We start from the raw sequence: 20,979 nt of genomic DNA, 5'->3' as shown, positions 1-20,979 counted from the left end.
TACCTCTATGTATTGTTCTGCTTGGGTGCAGTCTACCGCATCCAACAATGACATCTGTTTACGCCTTTAAATGGGATATAGTCAATGTATTCACTGAGGCATATGAAAGCATGGCCTTACGCTTAACATCCGTAAGACAAAGGTCCTCCACCAGCCTGTCACCGCTGCTCAGCACTGCTCTCCAATCATCAAGATCCACAGTGCGGCCCTGGACAACGTGGACCATTTCCCATATCTCGGGAGCCTCTTATCAACAAAGGCAGACACTGATGCGGAGATTCAGCATCACCTCCAGTGCGTCAGCGCAGCCTTCGGCTGCCTGCAGAAAAGAGTGTTTGAAGACCAGGCCCTCAAATCTACCACCAAACTCATGGCCTACAGGGCTGTAGTAACACCTGCCCTCCTGTATGGGTCTGAGGCATGGACAATGTACAGAAGGCACCTCAAGTCGCTGGAGATATATCACCGCAAGATCCTGCAAATCTCCTGGCAGGACAGGCGCACCAACATCAGTGTCCTTGACCAGGCTAACATCCCCAATATTGAAGCACTGACCACACTCGATCAGCTTCGCTGGGCAGGCCACATAGTACACATGCCAGATATGAGACTCCCTAAGCAAATGCTTTATGCGGAGCTCCTTCATGATAAATGAGCCAAAGGAGGACAGCGGAAACGTTATAAGGACACCCTCAAAGCCTCCCTGGTAAAGTGCGACATCACCACTGACACCTGGGAGACCCTGGCCGCAGACCGCCCGAGGTGGAGAAAGTCCATCCGGGAGGGCGTTGAGCTCTTTGAGGCTCGACGCAAGGAGCATGAAGAGGCCAGGCGCAGGCAGCGGAAGGAGCGCGCGGCAAACCAGACCTACCAACCCCTTGCCTCGACGAATGTCTGTCCCACCTGTAACAGGGTCTGTGGCTCTCGTATCGGACTGTTCAGCCATCAAAGAACTCACTTTGGGAGCGGAAGCAAGTCCTCCTCGGTTCCGAGGGACTGCCTATGATGATGATGATGAAATGGGCTGACAGAGCTTTCACCTTTTTCAGCCAAGTGGGCATTTTTAATATGCATATAGGTGTCCTCTGCCGACATAGGACCGCGATTGCAATTTTGAAGTACAAATGGACATAGGGTACACTGCGCACACTCTGCCTAGTTGACCTGGCATTGAGCAGCTTAGCCAATGGTTCTTAAATGGACCACTGGATGCCGATCAGAAAAAAGCCCCAAACCTTTTTCATCTTTTATGCTTTGCCTAGTTCCACATAATTACTTCAGGCCACTGCAGGCCCATGCCTGGCCTTGCTGAGATCACCTTCTTCACCTCTCCAGTACATGACTGTCAGCTGTTTCCGTACAGGAGTAGACCCATTCTCCATCCTCGCCAACAGGCAAGCTCCATTGGAGCACCAGTTTGGTGCGCACAGCTTACCGGGTCTGTGCAAATGAAGCCCAGGAGCTGCTGATCACCTGTTTCACGCCAAATGTTAAAATCAGTTCACTGGTGTCATCAAGACTCTCTCCAAAGATAGCATTTTTTTCTCCATTTCAATGCCTCTGTGCATATTTCAATTTAATAAGTGAATCCTCAAAAGTTAATACTCTAACTTTAAAGGAGATGATATTCTATGAGGGTAACTTTCACCTTCTCCATTTGGGCAGTAAACTGACAAGAGTCAGTAAAAATGAAAATTGGGTGGGTTTTATAACGGTTGGGTGATCCGCTCCTCCGGTTTACTGGTCAGGCGGTGAAAGTGAAAATAATCCCCCTGTCCATAGGCCTAATTGCAATCCCTTAAGGCTGCAATTTTATTCCACTGTAAAAGACTGACAGCTTCGCAGAACAAAGTGCAGCTGGCAAGACCCCGCTAACAGGGCAGAGAACTGTTAACACATATCTGTGGACCCCCACTCGCTGGCATGAAAATGTTTAATATCTTTAGAGTGCAGGCATGATCGTCCACTTTTTATTAAAAAGCAATCCAAGTGAGCACTTTCTAAACCTGATTTCACATGCATTGAATGTATACGTCACATGATGGGAGATTTTCTGCTCAGGGATGCTCATTTTGTGCATGTAGTCCATTCAGGGGTGGGATTTAATGGGCACAGGAAGCTTTACTTAGACAGTAGGAACTTGATTCGAATATTTTAATTACATCTCAATATCATTTAGACAACTATTCAATTTCCCAACATTAGTGGTGCCTAAGATTGACTCTGCCTGCCCAGGTTGATGTGGATTCAGCTGTATGAAGGATAATTTATCGAGTTCTGTAAGGAAATTATTTGCATAATCTTCAGACCATATATCAACTCTTTTTCTTAGGGTTTGTCTGCTATTGACATTTATGTAGTCGAAGCCTTTGTAACAATTTTGAATTTGCTGCTTTTCAATTGCGCCCCCCACCCCATCCCCCCACTGTTTAATGATGTCGTAGTCATTGTTCCTCTGGGTGTTCCACCCGCCCCAACTAACTTTTTGGAGGAAGAAGGGGAAGTGATTGAGTGATGCCAGGCAGGCAAGGCTGCCCCAGAGGCATCGTGTGTCCAAACCAGAATCTAAAGGCAGAGGCCACAACTGTTTACAATATACATAGATGACCTAGAAGAGGGGACAGAGTGTAGTGTAACAAAATTTGCAGATGACACAAAGATTAGTGGGAAAGCGGGTTGTGTAGAGGACACAGAGAGGCTGCAAAGAGATTTAAATAGGTTAAGCGAATGTGCTAAGGTTTGGCAGATGGAATACAATGTCGGAAAATGTGAGGTCATCCACCTTGGGAAGAAAAACAGTAAAAGGGAATATTATTTGAATGGGGAGAAATTACAACATGCTGTGGTGCAGAGGGACCTGGGGGTCCTTGTGCATGAATCCCAAAAAGTTAGTTTGCAGGTGCAGCAGGTAATCAGGAAGGCGAATGGAATGTTGGCTTCATTGCGAGAGGGATGGAGTACAAAAGCAGGGAGGTCCTGCTGCAACTGTACAGGTATTGGTGAGGCCGCACCTGGAGTACTGCGTGCAGTTTTGGTCACCTTACTTAAGGAAGAATATACTAGCTTTGGAGGGGGTACAGAGACGATTCACTAGGCTGATTCCGGAGATGAGAGGGTTACCTTATGATGATAGATTGAGCAGACTGGGTCTTTACTCGTCGGAGTTCAGAAGGATGAGGGGTGATCTTATAGAAACATTTAAAATAATGAAAGGGATAGACAGCATAGAGGCAGAGAGGTTGTTTCCACTGGTCGGGGAGACTAGAACTAGGGGGCACAGTCTCAAAATACGGGGGAGCCAATTTAAAACCGAGTTGAGAAGGAATTTCTTCTCCCAGAGGGTTGTGAATCTGTGGAATTCTCTGCCCAAGGAAGCAGTTGAGGCTAGCTCATTGAATGTATTCAAGTCACAGATAGATAGATTTTTAACCAATAAGGGAATGAAGGGTTATGGGGAGCGGGCGGGTAAGTGAAGCTGAGTCCACGGCCAGATCAGCCATGATCTTGTTGAATGGCGGAGCAGGCTCGAGGGGCTAGATGGCCTACTCCTGTTCCTAATTCTTCTGTTCTTATGTTCTTCACAAACAAGTCATTACTTTTGAAGTGTAGTCAAAATAGATAAAGGCAAAATAGATAAAGGCAGTGTGTTAAGTTAGTTTGTTGTATTTACTATTTCAAATACTGACTTAAAAGGCAATTTTGTACAGTGGTATAATATGTTGCACTAAAGTTGGTAAATGTTGATTTATACTTGTGATTTACCACATTGTTTTATCTTGATCTCATCCATGCTTTAGTTCGAATCCATGGAGCAGTGGAAGAGGATAAGGTGGGGCGGGACAGGGTACAGAGTTTAAAGTACGGCACTTAGCTGTCATTGTTTAAAGATTCCACAATGCGACATAGAAAGGTCTCTAAGAACGTGAAGAAAATGATGCAGGTTATGAAGAGGGTATCAAATATAATAAAATGTGCCCACATTACACAGCATGTCAAAAGATGCATCTGTAGTCCTTTATTTCTAATGTGTTCAACATTCAGCAGGGTAAGGTTGTGAAGGCTCCAACAGCAGATGGTCATTTAATAAGATTTGACTTTGTGTAAAAATGAATGGCAAATCTTTTTTATTTCTTTGCAGACATATTGAATTACATCAAAATGCATCATTACATTGAAAAAATACCATCATGTTGCTTGTGATTGATAACAATTTGACAAAAATAACACACAGTCCTACTGAGTCTCTTTCCTCAGTAATGGAGAGAAACCCTGTGTAAAAAAATATTACTACAATGTATTTGACTAAAAAGCAGCAGAATCCCAATTCTTTGGAATGCTACAGAGTTAAATTTGATATTAATGAGCTTTCTTTTCCCAGACAGCATACTGGGGGCTTAGTAGGCCGGTTAGTGCCTGAAAACCGGGCAATGCGAGGTCAAATATAAAAGCCTATATCTTATTGCAACTGAAGGGACATTTTAAGACGTTTAACATGTGGTCTCTGGCCAACTTCTTATGTTAAATTTTCAAAAATTAATAATTAAAATGCAAACATTTACTTTTCCAACCAAGTGGCCCATTGCTTGTTATCAATTTTGCTCAATTGTGATGACGTTGGTTTAGCCTTTGATTGTTGTCTTTATCCACTTGAGGTGATTATTGGATAAACGTGTATAAATGCCAGGTTTGTTCATAACTTCACAACCCCATGAAAATGCAGCAATACCAATTAACTGCTTCTTTTTCAGAAATTTACTTTTACATATTAATGGTCCACCTGCATCTCCCTGTGACAAAATAGATAAATACTGTATATTAGACCCTATATATGATATATAACAATATTGTTGCAAAAGGTAATATTATTACAAATACCTCAGTGGAGCAACTTTTTTTCTAGCCTATGCTGAGTTTATTAAAAACAATGGTCCGTACGGATACTGTTTACAGTTCTGGCTATTGTACAACAGTGGGGATATCATGATGATCAAGAGCGTACTTCAAATGGCAAATAAATTGGAACATTGAATTAAGCTACAAGAGCATGTCATGTATCTCACACTACTGCACACAACTGTATCTTACCATGCTATACATGACTGTAACTAGATATGACCTATAACCACCAGCATACCTTACCACCAGGGGTGCACTTGCAGGAGACACTGGATACCTGTCCCACACAGGTATATAAAGACAGGTCTCAGGCAAGTGTGGCATTCGAGTGCTGTGTAATAAAGGTGCAGGTCCTGAGTGACCTTGACTCCAACATGTGCCTCGTGTGAGTCTGTACTGCAGGGACAGGACTTTACAGAGAGTAGTGATGTTGGGGAGGGGATCAAACAGGAAATTAGGAGTGCATACAATAAAGGTTCAGCAGTTATCATGGGTGACTTTAATATGCATATAGAATGGGCTAACCAAACTGGAAACAATACAGTGGAGGAGGATTTCCTGGAGTGCATAAGGGATGGTTTTCTAGACCAATATGTTGAGGAACCAACTAGGGGGAAGGCCATCTTAGACTGGGTGTTGTGTAATGAGAGAGGATTAATTAGCAATCTCGTTGTGTGAGGCCCCTTGGGGAAGAGTGACCATAATATGGTGGAATTCTACATTAGGATGGAGAATGAAACAGTTAATTCAGAGACCATGGTCCAGAACTTAAAGAAGGGTAACTTTGAAGCTATGAGGCGTGAATTGGCTAGGATAGATTGGCGAATGATACTTAAGGGGTTGACAGTGGATGGGCAATGGCAGACATTTAGAGACCGCATGGATGAACTACAACAATTGTACAGCCCTGTCTGGTGTAAAAATAAAAAAGGGAAGGTGGCTCAACCGTGGCTATCAAGGGAAATCAGGGATAGTATTAAAGCTAAGGAAGTGGCATACAAATTGGCCAGAAATAGCAGCGAACACGGGGACTGGGAGAAATTTAGAACTCAGCAGAGGAGGACAAATGGTTTGATTAGGGCAGGGAAAATAGATTACGAGAGGAAGCTTGCAGGGAACATTAAGGCGGACTACAAAAGCTTCTATAGATATGTAAAGAGAAAAAGGTTAGTAAAGACAAATGTAGGTCCCCTGCAGTCAGAATCAGGGGAAGTCATAACGGGGAACAAAGAAATGGCAGACCAATTGAACAAGTACTTTGGTTTGCTATTCATTAAGGAGGACACAAACAACCTTTTGGATATAAAAGAGGTCAGAGGGTCCAGTAAGAAGGAGGAACTGAGGGAAATCCTAATTAGTCGGGAAATTGTGTTGGGGAAATTGATGGGATTGAAGGCCGATAAATCCCCAGGGCCTGATGGACTGCATCCCAGAGTACTTAAGGAGGTAGCCTTGGAAATAGCGGATGCATTGACAGTCATTTTCCAACATTCCATAGACTCTGGATCAGTTCCTATGGAGTGGAGGGTAGCCAATGTAACCCCACTTTTTAAAAAAGGAGGGAGAGAGAAAACAGGGAATTATAGACCGGTCAGTCTGACATCGGTAGTGGGTAAAATGATGGAATCAATTATTAAGGATGTCATAGCAGCGCATTTGGAAAGAGGTGACATGATAGGTCCAAGTCAGCATGGATTTGTGAAAGGGAAATCATGCTTGACAAATCTTCTGGAATTTTTTGAGGATGTTTCCAGTAGAGTGGACAAGGAAGAACCAGTTGATGTGGTGTATTTGGACTTTCAGAAGGCTTTCGACAAGGTCCCACACACGAGATTAATGTGCAAAGTTAATCCACCTGGGATTGGAGGACTGAGACGTGGATTGAGAACTGGTTGGCAGACAGGAAGCAAAGAGTAGGAGTAAATGAGTACTTTTCAGAATGGCAGGCAGTGACTAGTGGGGTACTGCAAGGTTCTGTGCTGGGACCCCAGCTGTTTACATTGTACATTAATGATTTAGACGAGGGGATTAAATGTAGTATCTCCAAATTTGCGGATGACACTAAGTTGGGTGGCAGTGTGAGCTGCGAGGAGGATGCTATGAGGCTGCAGAGTGACTTGGATAGGTTAGGTGAGTGGGCAAATGCATGGCAGATGAAGTATAATGTGGGTAAATGTGAGGTCATCCACTTTGGTGGTAAAAACAGAGAGACAGACTATTATCTGAATGGTGACAGATTAGGAAAAGGGGAGATGCAACAAGACCTGGGTGTCATGGTACATCAGTCATTGAAGGTTGGCATGCAGGTACAGCAGGCGGTTAAGAAAGCAAATGGCATGTTGGCCTTCATAGCGAGGGGATTTGAATACAGGGGCAGGGAGATGTTACTACAGTTGTACAGGGCCTTGGTGAGGCCACACCTGGAGTATTGTGTACAGTTTTGGTCTCCTAACTTGAGGAAGGACATTCTTGCTGTTGAGGGAGTGCAGCGAAGGTTCACCAGACTGATTCCCGGGATGGTGGGACTGACATATCAAGAAAGACTGGATCAACTGGGCTTATATTCACTGAAGTTCAGAAGAATGAGAGGGGATCTCATAGAAACGTTTAAAATTCTGACGGTTTTAGACAGGTTAGATGCAGGAAAATTTTTCCCAATGTTGGGGAAGTCCAGAACCAGGGGTCACAGTCTAAGGATAAGGGGTAAGCCATTTAGGACCGAGATGAGGAGAAACTTCTTCACCCAGAGAGTGGTGAACCTGTGGAATTCTCTACCACAGGAAGTTGTTGAGGCCAATTCACTAAATATATTCAAAAGAAGTTAGATGTAGTCCTTACTACTAGGGGAATCAAGAGGTATGGTGAGAAAGCAGGAATGGGGTACTGAAGTTGCATGTTCAGCCATGAACTCATTGAATGGCAGTGCAGGCTCGAAGGGCCGAATGGCCCACTCCTGCACCTATTTTCTATGTTTCTATGTAAGGAAATTGGGAAAGTTCATTCTACAGAGAGCAAGACCCAGGAAAAATATGGAGTTATTCAATGTTCTAATGGGTATAAATAACTAGAACTCTAATAATTTTGACCTAATCATAATGGGGCTGAAATTCAATGGGGTTCACCCGGACTTTCCACTGTAGCTCCAGCGGACCGTCAGGAAATGGCATAAACGGACATCTCTGTAATTTTCCTGGAGTTTCCACCAGTGTCTCAGCGGAGTTGCGGCGGGAACTGGTGGATCCCTGCCAAATTTCAACTTCAGTGTCTCCATGGTCACAGACTCAAGCTCAGAAGAGGTAAGGTGAAGATAAATTTAAATGTAATTACTTTATGAAATAACTGGTGAAAGCAATAAACAGATTGCCTAGAGAGGCAGTGGAGGGGAACACCTCAGCTAATACAGGAGGGAACTGACTTGATATTTAGCAGAAAATGATTGCGTCGTATGAGAGATGGTGCTCGAATGATTTAAGATGATTTAGTTACTCATGCTAATCAAGTATCCTTTCTCTTAGGTTTGTATTATTATAGCAATATGGGATAAAGGGAAATCTTAATCTTGTCTCTGTATATGAACAACAGACAGCACATACCACAGAAAGAGATATGATTTAGTCTACACGTTTACACTATAGTCTACACTATAGCTTGTAGCAGAGGCAAAGGTTGAAAGATAAAACTGGGTAAACACCTAAAAATGCAGCCTCAGCTAAACGTGTAAACTCCGTATTCATACTTACACATTATGTAAGCACAGGCCAAGGTTATAGTATAGTATAAGAATAGAACCAGGTCCCATTTAAGGCAAAGCATTCCTGAGGGTCAGAAGCGATGCAGAGGGTCTGGAGGGCGGGAGCTGGTCGCTCCAGGACTTGTGTTCTCGTGATATCAGAGAGTGTTCTTGAGGCAGCCGTGGCTGGGACCCAGGTTGTATTGTTTGTATGTCATTTAATATAAATTGAAGACCAAATCCGTCACTGAAATAAATCTTGTTATAAAAAAAGCACTTGTGCGTGAAGCATAAGGGGAGTTATTGTCACAGGACTATCAAACCTCTGATATGCTGGCAACCACTATGGAATCTGGCATTGGTTAATTCCGGTCCAATGAATTCAAATGTTCCTATTTCGCTATGTAAGCAACTGCAACAGCCAATTTTCACAAAACCAGATCCCACAAACAGCGAATGGAATGAATGACCAGTTAATCTGTTTTTGGTGGCTATTGGTTGAGGGAAGAATATTGGCCAGGACATCAGGAGAACCTGTTGTTCTTTCAATAATGCTGGGGTTATTTAGTTATGAAGGAGAGATTTGAGAAACTGAGGGTATTTGCACTGGAGCAGAGAAGATTAAGAGCAGATTGAACAATTGTTTTAAAATTATGAAAGGTTTTGATAGAGTACATTTTGAAAAACCTTTTTGCTGGTTGAGGAATCAGTGGCAAGGTGTCATCAATTTAAAATGATCACAGAGTGAAGCTGGGGTTGTTCTCCTTAGAGCAGAGAAGATTGAGAGGAGATTTGATAAAGGTGTTCAAAATCATGAGGGGTCTGGGCACAGTAGATAGAGAGAAACTGTTCCCATTGGCAGAAGGGTCAAGAACCAGAAGACACAGATTTAAGATGATTGACAACATAAGAAAAAACTATTTTACACAGCGAGTGGTTAGGATCTGGAATGCACTGCTTGAAAGGATGGTGGAGGCAGACTCAATCGCAACTTTCAAAAGGGAGTTGGATAAGTATCTGAAAGAAAAAAATTGCAGGGAAAGGGCAGTGGAATGGGACGAGCTGAGGTGTACTTACAGAGGGCCGGCACAGACTCGATGGGCCGAATGGTTACAGCACGGAAGAAGACCATTCTATGATTCTATAGGGCAGATTGTGCAGAATCTGTGGAAGGACTAGGCCTAATAGGCTGACAGGACTTTTCTCATTCCAAGCTTTCTTACAAGGAAGGCTCCAGCAAGCAAAAATTAAAAAATCACCTGTCACTATTGTTTGCTTCCTGACAGGGTGGAATTAAGTTGGTCTTTGGCAAAAGTCAATGGAAAAGAAAATTGGGCATGGTGTGAAACGGGCTGCTGATTCACTATTGCCTTTTTCGCCAAAAAACAAGATTACTGAACAAATCGCTGGATCTATCACCAGGACCTAGTACACCATTCCCCATTCTACTTGAAATATTGGGACCTACAGCTGGGAAAAAATAAAATAAAGGAAGTGTGAGCACTAATTCATTATTTTACTTTGTTATATCTATTCTGCACGTTAATGGAGCTTGTGAAATTTGTAACTTACCTTGCACGCTTTAGCTCTATGCTTTTCATCACCAGCACATATCATATCATTAGTTATGACTGGATCATGGTTGTAATAATTTTTACCGTTGCAGATCTGCCGGTTTATGACAGTTACACTTATTTCTTTCAAAGTGTCAGATGGATCGTCATCATCAGCAGTGCTTTGTCCCCATCCTAGAATATTGCATTTTGTTCCACATTTGATATCCTTTGTTGATTTTGGCAGTGGGAGGACCTTTACAAACGTACTCAGTTTTGCAGCTCGATCCAACTGTAGCACAGAGAAGAAAAGTTAGTTCTAAGTGACAGATTTTTGAGCCAAGAACTTATGTAAACTGGAAGGTTGCTTAGATAGAATTCCCAAAGTTTTTACCCTCTACGTGCATATTTTTCATATTTATGTGCAAGTTTTGAAATAAATTTATTTTTTTAATGTATTTATTACATTGTATAATAAAGGAACAGAGAGACCTGGGGGTGCATGTATACAAATCTTTGAAAATGGCAGAACAAGTTGAGAAGGCTATTAAAAAAATATATGGGATCCTTGGCTTTATTAATAGAGCAATAGAGTATAAAAGCAAGGAAGCTATGCTAAACCTTTATAAAACACTGGTTAGGCCTCAGCTGGAGTATTGTGTTCAATTCTAGACACCACAATTTAGGAAGGATGTCATAAAAACATAAGAACATAAAAATAGGAACAGGAGTATGCCATACGGCCCCTCGAGCCTGCTCCGCCATTCAATAAGATCATGGCTGATCGGATCATGGACTCAGCTCCACTTCCCCGCCCGCTCCCCATAACCCCTTATCCCCTTATCGTTTCAGAAACTGTCTATTTCTGTCTAAAATTTATTCAATGTCCCAGCTTTCACAGCTCTCTGAGGCAGCGAATTACATAGATTTATAACCCTCTAAGAGAAGAAATTTCTCCTCATCTCTGTTTTAAATGTGCAGCGCCTTATTCTAAGATCATGGCCTCTCGTTCTAGTCTCCCCCATCAGTGGAAACATCCTCTCTGCACCCACCTTGTCAAGCCCCCTCATAATCTTATACGTTTCGATAAGATCACCTCTCATTCTTCTGAATTCCAATGAGTAGAGGCCCAACCTACTCAACCTTTCCTCATAAGTCAACCCCCTCATCCCCGGAATCAACCGAGTGAACCTTCTCTGAACTGCCTCCAAAGCAAGTATATCCTTTCGTAAATATGGAAACCAAAACTTCATGTAGTATTCCAGGTGTGGCTTCACCAATACCCTATATAACTGTAGCAAGACTTTCCTGCTTTTATGCTCCATCCCCTTTGCAATAAAGGCCAAGATACTATTGGCCTTCCTGATCACTTGCAGTGCCTGTATACTATCCTTTTGTGTTTCATGCATAAGTACCCCCAGGTCCTGCTGTACTGCAGCACTTTGCAATCTTTCTCCATTTAAATAATAACTTGCTCTTTGATTTTTTCTGCTAAAGTGCATGACCTCACACTTTCCGACATTATAGTCCAAGGCCTTGGAGAGGGTGCAGAAGAGTTTTACTAGAATGGTATCAGGGATGAGGCACTGCAGTTATGTGGAGAGACTGGAGAAGCTGGGGTTATTTTCCTTTGAGCAGAGAAGGTTAAGAGGAGATTTGATAGAGGTATTGAAAATCATGAATGGTTTTGATAGAGTAATTAAGGAGAAACTGTTTCTAGTGGCAGCAGGCTCGGTAACCAGAGGACACAGATTTAAGATGATTGGCAAATGAAACGGAAATGACATAAGGAAACATTTTTTTATACAGCGAGTTATTGTGATCTGGAATGCACTGCCGAAAAGGGTGGTGAAAGCAGATTCAATTCAAAACATTCAAAAGATAATTGGATGAATCCTTGAAGTGAAAAAAATTACAGGACTTTGAGGAATGAGCAAAGAAGTAGGACTAATCTCCTGTGCTTTCTCCATCCACCACCTGTTCTTTAGGTCCTGGCTTTTTTGTTGGACCTCAGCTTTGAACCGTCTGTAACGTTGCTTTGCTGCTCCCGAATTGGGTTGTTGCTTGAGGCTCAGAAATGCTCTGTGCTCGCGATCTATTAGTTCTTGGATCTCCTGATCATTTTTATCAAACCAGTCTTGGTGTTTTCTAGTTGACTGACCAAGTGTCTCTTCACAGGCACTGGTTATAGAGGCCTGGAGGGTGGGCCAAGCGTTGTGGGCATTCAGCATCACAGGGTCATCAAGGCATGCCAGATTAGCTGTGAGGCGCTGGCTGTATATGGCTCTCTTAGCTGGGTCTTTAAATGCCCCAGCATTAACTTTTTTGCCGCACTGCTTCTGCTGTCCCCTCTGCTTTGGGGCTATGTTAATGTCGATGATGGATCGGATTAGGCCGTGGTCCGTCCAGCAGTCGTCAGTGGGACAGGGATGTCTGGAGGTTGGAATAAAAACCCTCTTTAGCCTCATCTGGTGCATTGAGTGTTGGGGCGTACGCACTGATGACTGTGGCGCATTAGTTCCGGGATAGGGTAAGACGAAGAGTCATGAGGCATTCGTTAACCCCACAAGGGGCGTCTCTGAGGCGGTCGACCAGCTCATTTTTGATGGCGAAGCCGACTCCATGAAGGCAGCGTTCTTCCTCTGGTTTTCCTTTCCAGAAAAAGGTGTAACCTCCTCCATGTTCCTTGAGCTAGCCTTCCCTGCCCGCTCAAGGAACATGGTGGTCTCGCTTAAGGCGGCGATGTCGGTGTCAAAACGTCTGAGTTCCCGGGCAACAATGGTGGTGCGGTGTTCCGGCCTGTTGCTGTTGTTAGTTGTCCATGAGGGTCCTGACATTCTAGGTCCCGAACTTCATATTAACGAAGTGGAAGATGCATGTGCGTGAGTTCTTTTAATGTGGGGTGGCCGCTACACATTAGCAACCACACGGGCTTAGCTGAGCAAGGTCTTGGTCCAGTGGTAAGTGGGTCCAAGACGACTGGAGACCAGACACTGCTGTATAAACCTAATTGCCTACGGCGAAGTGTTGGCCACAAGCTCGGCGCCGAGTAGCGCCATTGATGGTAAGTGGCCCAAGGCTTGGTTGGGGGGGGGGGGGCAGTCATTAGGAAGATCAGCTGTCCGCTAGGGTTCCGAGGGATGTTTAAAAAGTTTCTTCTGGCCGTGCATGCAGGCCGTGATCCTTACCAACAGATCCACTACGACCCAATCCACATCCGGACCGGGCTCAAACAGGGCTGCGTCATCACTCCAACTCTTTTCTCAATCTTCCTCGCTCCACCTCACAGTTAACAAGTTCCCCGCTGGAGTGGAACTAAACTACAGAACCAGTGGGAAGTGATTTAACCTACGCCACCTTCAGGCCAGGTCCAAGATCATCCCAACCTCTGTCGTTGAGCTACAGTACGCGGACGACACCTGCGTCTGCGCACATTCTGAGGCTGAATTCCAGGATATAGTCGATGTATTCAGTGAGGCATATGAAAGCATGGGCCTTACGCTTAACATCCGTAAAATAAAGGTCCTCCACCATCCTGTCCTCGCCGCACAGCACTGTCCCCCAGTCATCAAGCCCTCGACAATGTGGACCATTTCCCATAACTCGAGAACCTCTTTCAACAAAAGCAGATATTGATGCAGAGATTCAACATCACCTCCAGTGCGCCAGAGCAGCCTTCAGCCACCTGAGGAAAAGAGTGTTCGAAGACCAGACCCTCAAATCTACCACCAAGCTCATGGTCTACAGGGCTGTAGTAATACCAGCCCTCCTGTATGGATCAGAGGCATGGACGATGTATAGAAGACACCTCAAGTCGCTGGAGATATATCACCAATGATGTCTCTGCAAGATCCTTCAAATCCCCTGGGAGGACAGGCGCACCAACATCAGTATCCTCGTTCAGGCTAACATCCCCAGTATTGAAGCACTGACCATACTCGATCAACTTCACTGGGCAGGCCACACAGTTCGCATGCCAGACATGAGACTCCCTAAGCAAATGCTCTATGCGGAGCTCCTTCATGGCAAACGAGCCAAAGGTGGGCAGCAGAAACGATACAAGGACAGCCTCAAAGCCTCCCTGATAAAGTTCGACATCCCTACTGACACCTGGGAGTCCCTGGCCGAAGACCGCCCTAAGTGGAGAAAGTGCATCCGGGAGGGCGTTGAGCTCTTCGAATCTCAACGCTGAGTGCGTGAAGAGGTCAAGCGCAGGCAGCAGAAGGAGCATGCGGCAAACCAGTCCCACCCACCTCTTCCCTCGACGAATGTCTGTCCCACCTGTGACAGGGTTTGTGGCTCTCGTATTGGACTGTTCAGCCACCAAAGAACTCACTTCATGAGTGGAAGCAAGTCTTCCTCGATTCCGAGGGACTGCCTATGATGATGATGAGGGACTAATTGGATAGTTCTACCAAAGAACCGACACAGACATAATGGGCCGAATGGCCTCCTTTTGTGCTGTATCATGCTATGTTCCTATGATCTACAACAGCCTCATTTTCAACAAATATCTACAATTCTCCTATGATTAGCGGCGTGAGCAATTTCATCTCTCAAGTGTTTGTATGATAAAACCCAAATACAAACCTTTGGGCCAATCATTCTATTTAATTTTAATGATTAAACAATAGACTTTTTACCTAATCCATACATTCTTCTCTTCTTCTTAAGCAATCTCTCAGATTGTGACATGTATACACATTCACACATTTAGCACTTATTACCTTGAGTAATGCCAAGTTGTTCCATTCTGTCTTGCTGTCGTATTTAGGATGTTGTTTAGCCAAGAGCACCTTAAATTCCTGCGCTTTCTTTTTTTTCTGCAAGGAGTGGGCTCCAAGAACCACTGTGCTTTTTCTCCCTTTACTAAAATAACTTTATGACATATTTAATTAACATAATAATATCTTGAGATTAAAAACATTCTTGCTTTAAATTGGTTGCATATTTCTGGCACTAACTTTCCTGGGAACATGAACAAAATCACAGCTAGAAATTTGTTTTGAAGCTATCAGTGGAAAAAATATGGAAAATGTGCAGTTTCTCGGATTGTTGTTACACACCTTGAATAGCACAGAACTCACCCCAAAAGTATAGCAAAGACAAACCATTTTTTGTCATATTCATATTCTCAAAAAGAAAGAAAAAATTGCAAGTGCTGGAAATCTGAGATAAAATCAGAAAATGCTCGAAATACACAGCACGTTATATTTCCCTTTACAGATGTTGATGGATCTGTTGTATTTTCAGAGTATGGATGCTTTTACACTGCCTTGGACAAAACCTACCTCATAACAAGCTACTTCAATTTTCCAAATTGTCCTTATGATCTGAGTAAAGTTGTCTACTAATTCATGCTGAAATGTGATCGGTTTTCTGTTATGTATTGCAATCAACTTGATTCTGGATGAAAGAGGCTCAAATAATGTATGGTGTAACCCCCAAGAGCTATTGCACGCAAGAGATTTAAGCCTATCAGCCTATACTGGATTCAAACCCAGATCCCAAAGGTTAAAAGGTGTCAATCATTCAAGTATAATTCTGAAAATTCTTTTAAGAACAGTTTAAAAAATACTGCATAGAAAAGACAGAATTGCATATTTTTTAAGGTTTAACATTAAAATCAATCATTTTGAAAAGGAACAATAAAAGGATACAGGGAAACGGAAGGGAAATAGGATTAGGCAGGATACCTTACATAAAGGGCCAGTATAGGTGAGTGGGCCATATAGTCACTTTCTGCACTGTACATTTCTGGTTTTATGATTTCAAAATAAGAAAGATATTAATAAACAACAAATATTTCAATACTCACACTGTACAGTCTGCTGATGTCAGGACCCACTGGGCATGGATTAAAGTTCCTCCACACTCGTGCTTATTTGCACTTTGGATGGATGCCATGTAAGACCCTGAACCAGGTTTAACATCATGACCTCCAATGATTTCCACACCGATACCTACAGTAAAAAAGTAACATTATTATTATTACAAATTCAATTTTCTATGAAGCTAAATCCAAGTTATTTATATACTTACAGCCTTGACCTGCTAAGGCATAGATTATTGAAACAATGAATGCAACTGGAAGCATTCTGCTCATTTTACACAACTGTGTAGAAACTGCTTTCTTTTATAGTAGTTACGGGAGGATGTGGTATTAACAAGTTATAGACTGAAGTATGAAAATGATGGCAACACGCTGGTAAGACCTTAATTTTTTAACAACTTTGTCACAACTCATATTGCTATAACCTGTAAAGTTCAAAATTACAGCCATGCTGTGAAGAGAATATAACTATTACATTGTGCAAAAATGTTTGGTTTCCAAGTACCATGCTGAAGTAAGGAAGGAATATATTTTGGCTGCAAAAAGAGCTATGCTACATTGTATTTGAATATTTTAATCACACAGAATAATTCCATTACATTTTTCTTTATTTGTAAGGTTAAGAATAACAAACATTGAAATACCAACCACCAATTCTAGCTATTCAGCAAAGCACAAAAGAAAAATTCAGCCTGGCAAAATTTCAATCACCAGTAGCAGCTTCACTGACTGTCAACATGGCTCAGTTAGTTCCACTGAAAGTCAGAAGATTTGTGTTCAGGTTAGCAAATCAGAGGAAATGCTGCATTCTCAGAAATGCCAGATTTTGGATGAGGTGCTAGGCCAAGGCCCCCTCTGCCTGTAAAAGTTCCTATGGCACTATTGAAAGAACAGCAGGGATTTGTCCTGGCCAACATTTGCTCCCTCGAATAACACCACCTTCCTGGTCATTCATTCATTTACTTTTGTGGGACTTTGCTGTATGTAAATCGGTTTACATAACAATGACTACTTCAAACATAAGCCATTGGCTATAAAGGATTTTAGGATATATGAAGGAGATGGTAAGGATTATATGAATTGAAGCACTTCCCATCATACCTCGTCAGTATCATAGTCATTCGCCTTATTTTTCCCATTAAGGAAGCGTTTCTGATCTGTTTTGTTGGTGGATAAAAGGATTTGCCAGCAACAGTTGTAACCAGTAGAAATATAGAAACATAGAAATTAGGTGCAGGAGTATGCCATTCGGCCCTTCGAGCCTGCACCACCATTCAATAAGATCATGACTGATCATTCCCTCAGTACCCCTTTCCTGCTTTCTCTCCATACCCCTTGATCCCTTTAGCCGTAAGGGCCATATCTAACACCCTCTTGAATATATCCAATGAACTGGCATCAACAACTCTCTGCGGTAGGGAATTCCATAGGTTAACAACTCTCTGAGTGAAGAAGTTTTTCCTCATCTCGGTCCTAAATGGCTTACCCCTTATTCTTAGACTGTCACCCCTGATTCTGGAACTCCCCAGAAATGGGAACATTCTTCCTGCCTCTAACCTGTCCAATCCCGTCAGAATTTTATATGTTTCTATGAGATCCTCTCTCATTCTTCTAAACTCCAGTGGATAAAAGCCCAGTTGATCCAGTCTCTCCTCATATGTCAGTCCTGCCATCCCGGGAATCAGTCTGGTGAACCTTCGCTGTGCTCCCTCAATAGCAAGAACGTCCTTCCTCAGATTAGGAGACCAAAACTGAACACAATATTCGAGGTGTGGCCTCACCAAAGCTCTGTACAACTGCAGTAAGACCTCCCTGCTCCTATACTCAAATCCTCTAGCTATGAAGGCCAACATGGCATTTGTCTTCTTCACCGCCTGCTGTACCTGCATGCCAACCTTCAATGACTGATGTACCATCACACCCAGGTCCCGTTGCACCTCGCCTTTTCCTAATCTGTCACCATTCAGATGATATTCTGTTTTCCTGTTTTTGCCACCAAAGTGGATAACCTCACATTTATCCACATTATACTGTATCTGCCATTCATTTGCCCAGTCACCTAACCTATCCAAGTCAACCTGCAGCCTTTTAGCAACCTCCTCACTGCTCACAACACCACCTAGTTTAGTGTCATCTGCAAACTTGAAGATATTACATTCAATTCCCTCATCTAAATCATTGATGTATATTGTAAATAGCTGGGGTCCCAGCACTGAACCCTGCGGCACCCCACTGATCACTGCCTGCTATTCTGAAAAGGACCCATTTATTCCGACTCTCTGCTTCCTGTCTGCCAACCAGTTCTCTATCCACGTCAATACATTACCCCCAATACCATGTGCTTTAATTTTGCATACCAATCTCTTGTGTGGGACCCTGTCAAAAGCCTTTTGAAAGTCCAAATTCACCACATCCACTGGTTCTCCCTTGTCTACTCTACTAGTTACATCCTCAAAAAATTCTAGAAGATTTGTCAAGCATGATTTCCCTTTCATAAATCCATGCTGACTTGGACCGATCCTGTCACTGCTTTCCAAATGTGCTGCTATTTCATCTTTACTAATTGATTCCAACATTTTCCTCTCCACCGATGTCAGGCTAACCGGTCTATAATTATCCGTTTTCTCTCTCCCTCCTTTTTTAAAAAGTGGTGTTACATTAGCTACCCTCCAGTCCATAGGAACTGATCCAGAGTCGATAGAATGTTGGAAAATGATCACCAATGCATCCACTATTTCTCGAACCACTCCCTTAAGTACTCTGGGATGCAGCCTATCAGGCCCTGGGGATTTATTGGCTTTCAAACCCATCAATTTCTCTAACATAATTTCCTGACTAATAAGAATTTCCTTCAGTTCCTCCTTTTCGCTGCACCCTCGAAGCCCTAGTATTTCCGGAAGGTAATTTGTTTCTTCCTTAGTGAAGACAGATCTAAAGTATTTGTTCAATTGTTCTGCCATTTATTTGTTCTCCATTATAAATTCACCTGATTCTGTCTGCAAAGGACCTACGTTAGTTTTCACTAATCTTTTTCTCTTCACATATCTATAAAAGCTTCTGCAGTCAGTTTTTATGTTCCCTGCAAGCTTCCTCTCATACTTTATTTTTCCCCTCCTAATTAGACCCTTTGTCCTCCTCTGCTGAATTCTAAATTTCTCCCAGTCCTCAGGTTTGCTGCTTTTTCTCGCCAATTTATATGCCTCTTCCTTGGATTTAACACTATCCCTAATTTACCTTGTTAGCCATGGTTGAGCTACCTTCCCCGTTTTATTTTTACTCCAGACAGGGATGTACAATCGTTGAAGTTCATCCATGTAATCTATAAATATCTGCCATTGCTTATCCACTGTCAACCCTTTAAGTATCATTTGCCAGTCTATCCGAGCCAATTCACGTCTCATACCATCGAAGTTATCTTTCCTTAAGTTCAGGACCCTAGTCTCTGAATTAACACTGTCACTCTCCATCTTAATAAAGAATTCTACCATATTATGGTCACAAAGGGTGTTAAAAAAACAAGCCTGAAGGCTTTGTGTCTTAATGCAAGGAGTATCCGCAATAAGGTGGATGAATTAAATGTGCAAATAGATGTTAACAAATATGATGTGATTGGGATTACGGAGACATGGCTCCAGGATGATCAGGGCTGGGAACTCAACATCCAGGGGTATTCAACATTCAGGAAGGATAGAATAAAAGGAAAAGGAGGTGGGGTAGCATTGCTGGTTAAAGATAGATTAATTCAATAGTTAGGAAAGACATTAGCTTGGATGATGTGGAAGCTGCAGAACACCAAAGGGCAAAAAACATTCGTGGGAGTTGTGTACAGACCTCCAAACAGTAGTAGTGATGTTGGGGAGGGCATCAAACAGGAAATTAGGGGTGCATGCAATAAAGGTGCGGCAGTTATAATGGGTGACTTTAATATGCACATAGATTGGGCTAGCCAAACTGGAAGCAATACGGTGGAGGAAGATTTCCTGGAGTGCATAAGGGATGGTTTTCTAGACCAATATGTCGAGGAACCAACTAGGGGGGAGGCCATCTTAGACTGGGTATTGTGTAATGAGAGAGGATTAATTAGCAATCTCGTTGTGCGAGGCCCCTTGGGGAAGAGTGACCATAATATGGTGGAATTCTGCATTAGGATGGAGAATGAAACAGTTAATTCAGAGACCATGGTCCAGAAATTAAAGAAGGGTAACTTTGAAGGTATGAGGCGTGAATTGGCTAGGATAGATTGGCGAATGATACTTAAGGGGTTGACTGTGGATGGGCAATGGCAGACATTTAGAGACCGCATGGATGAATTACAACAATTGTACATTCCTGTCTGGCGTAAAAATAAAAAAGGGAAGGTGGCTCAACCGTGGCTATCAAGGGAAATCAGGGATAGTATTAAAGCCAAAGAAGTGGCATACAAATTGGTCAGAAATAGCAGCGAACCCGGGGACTGGGAGAAATTTAGAACTCAGCAGAGGAGGACAAAGGGTTTGATTAGGGCAGGGAAAATGGAGTACGAGAAGAAGCTTGCAGGGAACATTAAGGCGGATTGCAAAAGTTTCTATAGGTATGTAAAGAGAAAAAGGTTAATAAAGACAAATGTCGGTCCCCTGCAGTCAGAATCAGGGAAAGTCATAACGGGGAACAAAGAAATGGCAGACCAATTGAACAAGTACTTTGGTTCGGTATTCATTAAGGAGGACACAAACAACCTTCCGGATATAAAAGGGGTCAGAGGGTCTAGTAAGAAGGAGGAACTGAGGGAAATCTTTATTAGTCGGGAAATTGTGTTGGGGAAATTGATGGGATTGAAGGCCGATAAATCCCCAGGGCCTAATGGACTGCATCCCAGAGTACTTAAGGAGGTGGCCTTGGAAATAGCGGATGCATTGACAGTCATTTTCCAACATTCCATTGACTCTGGATCAGTTCCTATCGAGTGGAGGGTAGCCAATGTAACCCAA

At 42.9% G+C, this 20,979-nt stretch overlaps 1 protein-coding gene across 1 annotated transcript in view; it reads right to left on the bottom strand.

Annotated features, from left to right (window-relative positions):
* Nucleotides 1–4,101: 4,101 nt before the first annotated feature.
* The window catches only part of LOC139240281 (transmembrane protease serine 9-like), a 36,429-nt gene continuing 19,551 nt past the window's right edge, over nt 4,102–20,979 (bottom strand). Inside the window, exons 6-9 of the mRNA XM_070868754.1 lie at nt 15,998–16,142; nt 14,907–15,057; nt 10,199–10,471; nt 4,102–4,787 (exon numbers count right to left, since the gene is read on the bottom strand). Coding sequence (XP_070724855.1) covers nt 4,620–4,787; nt 10,199–10,471; nt 14,907–15,057; nt 15,998–16,142 — 737 coding nt within the window. The 3' untranslated portion in view covers nt 4,102–4,619. The remainder of the gene's footprint in view (nt 4,788–10,198; nt 10,472–14,906; nt 15,058–15,997; nt 16,143–20,979) is intronic.

The sequence above is a fragment of the Pristiophorus japonicus genome, chromosome 2 (genome assembly GCF_044704955.1).
Source record: "Pristiophorus japonicus isolate sPriJap1 chromosome 2, sPriJap1.hap1, whole genome shotgun sequence".
NCBI classification, from domain to species: Eukaryota; Metazoa; Chordata; class Chondrichthyes; family Pristiophoridae; genus Pristiophorus; species Pristiophorus japonicus.
Note: the sequence above shows the minus strand (reverse complement) of the source record. Positions and strands in the feature narration are given on the sequence as shown.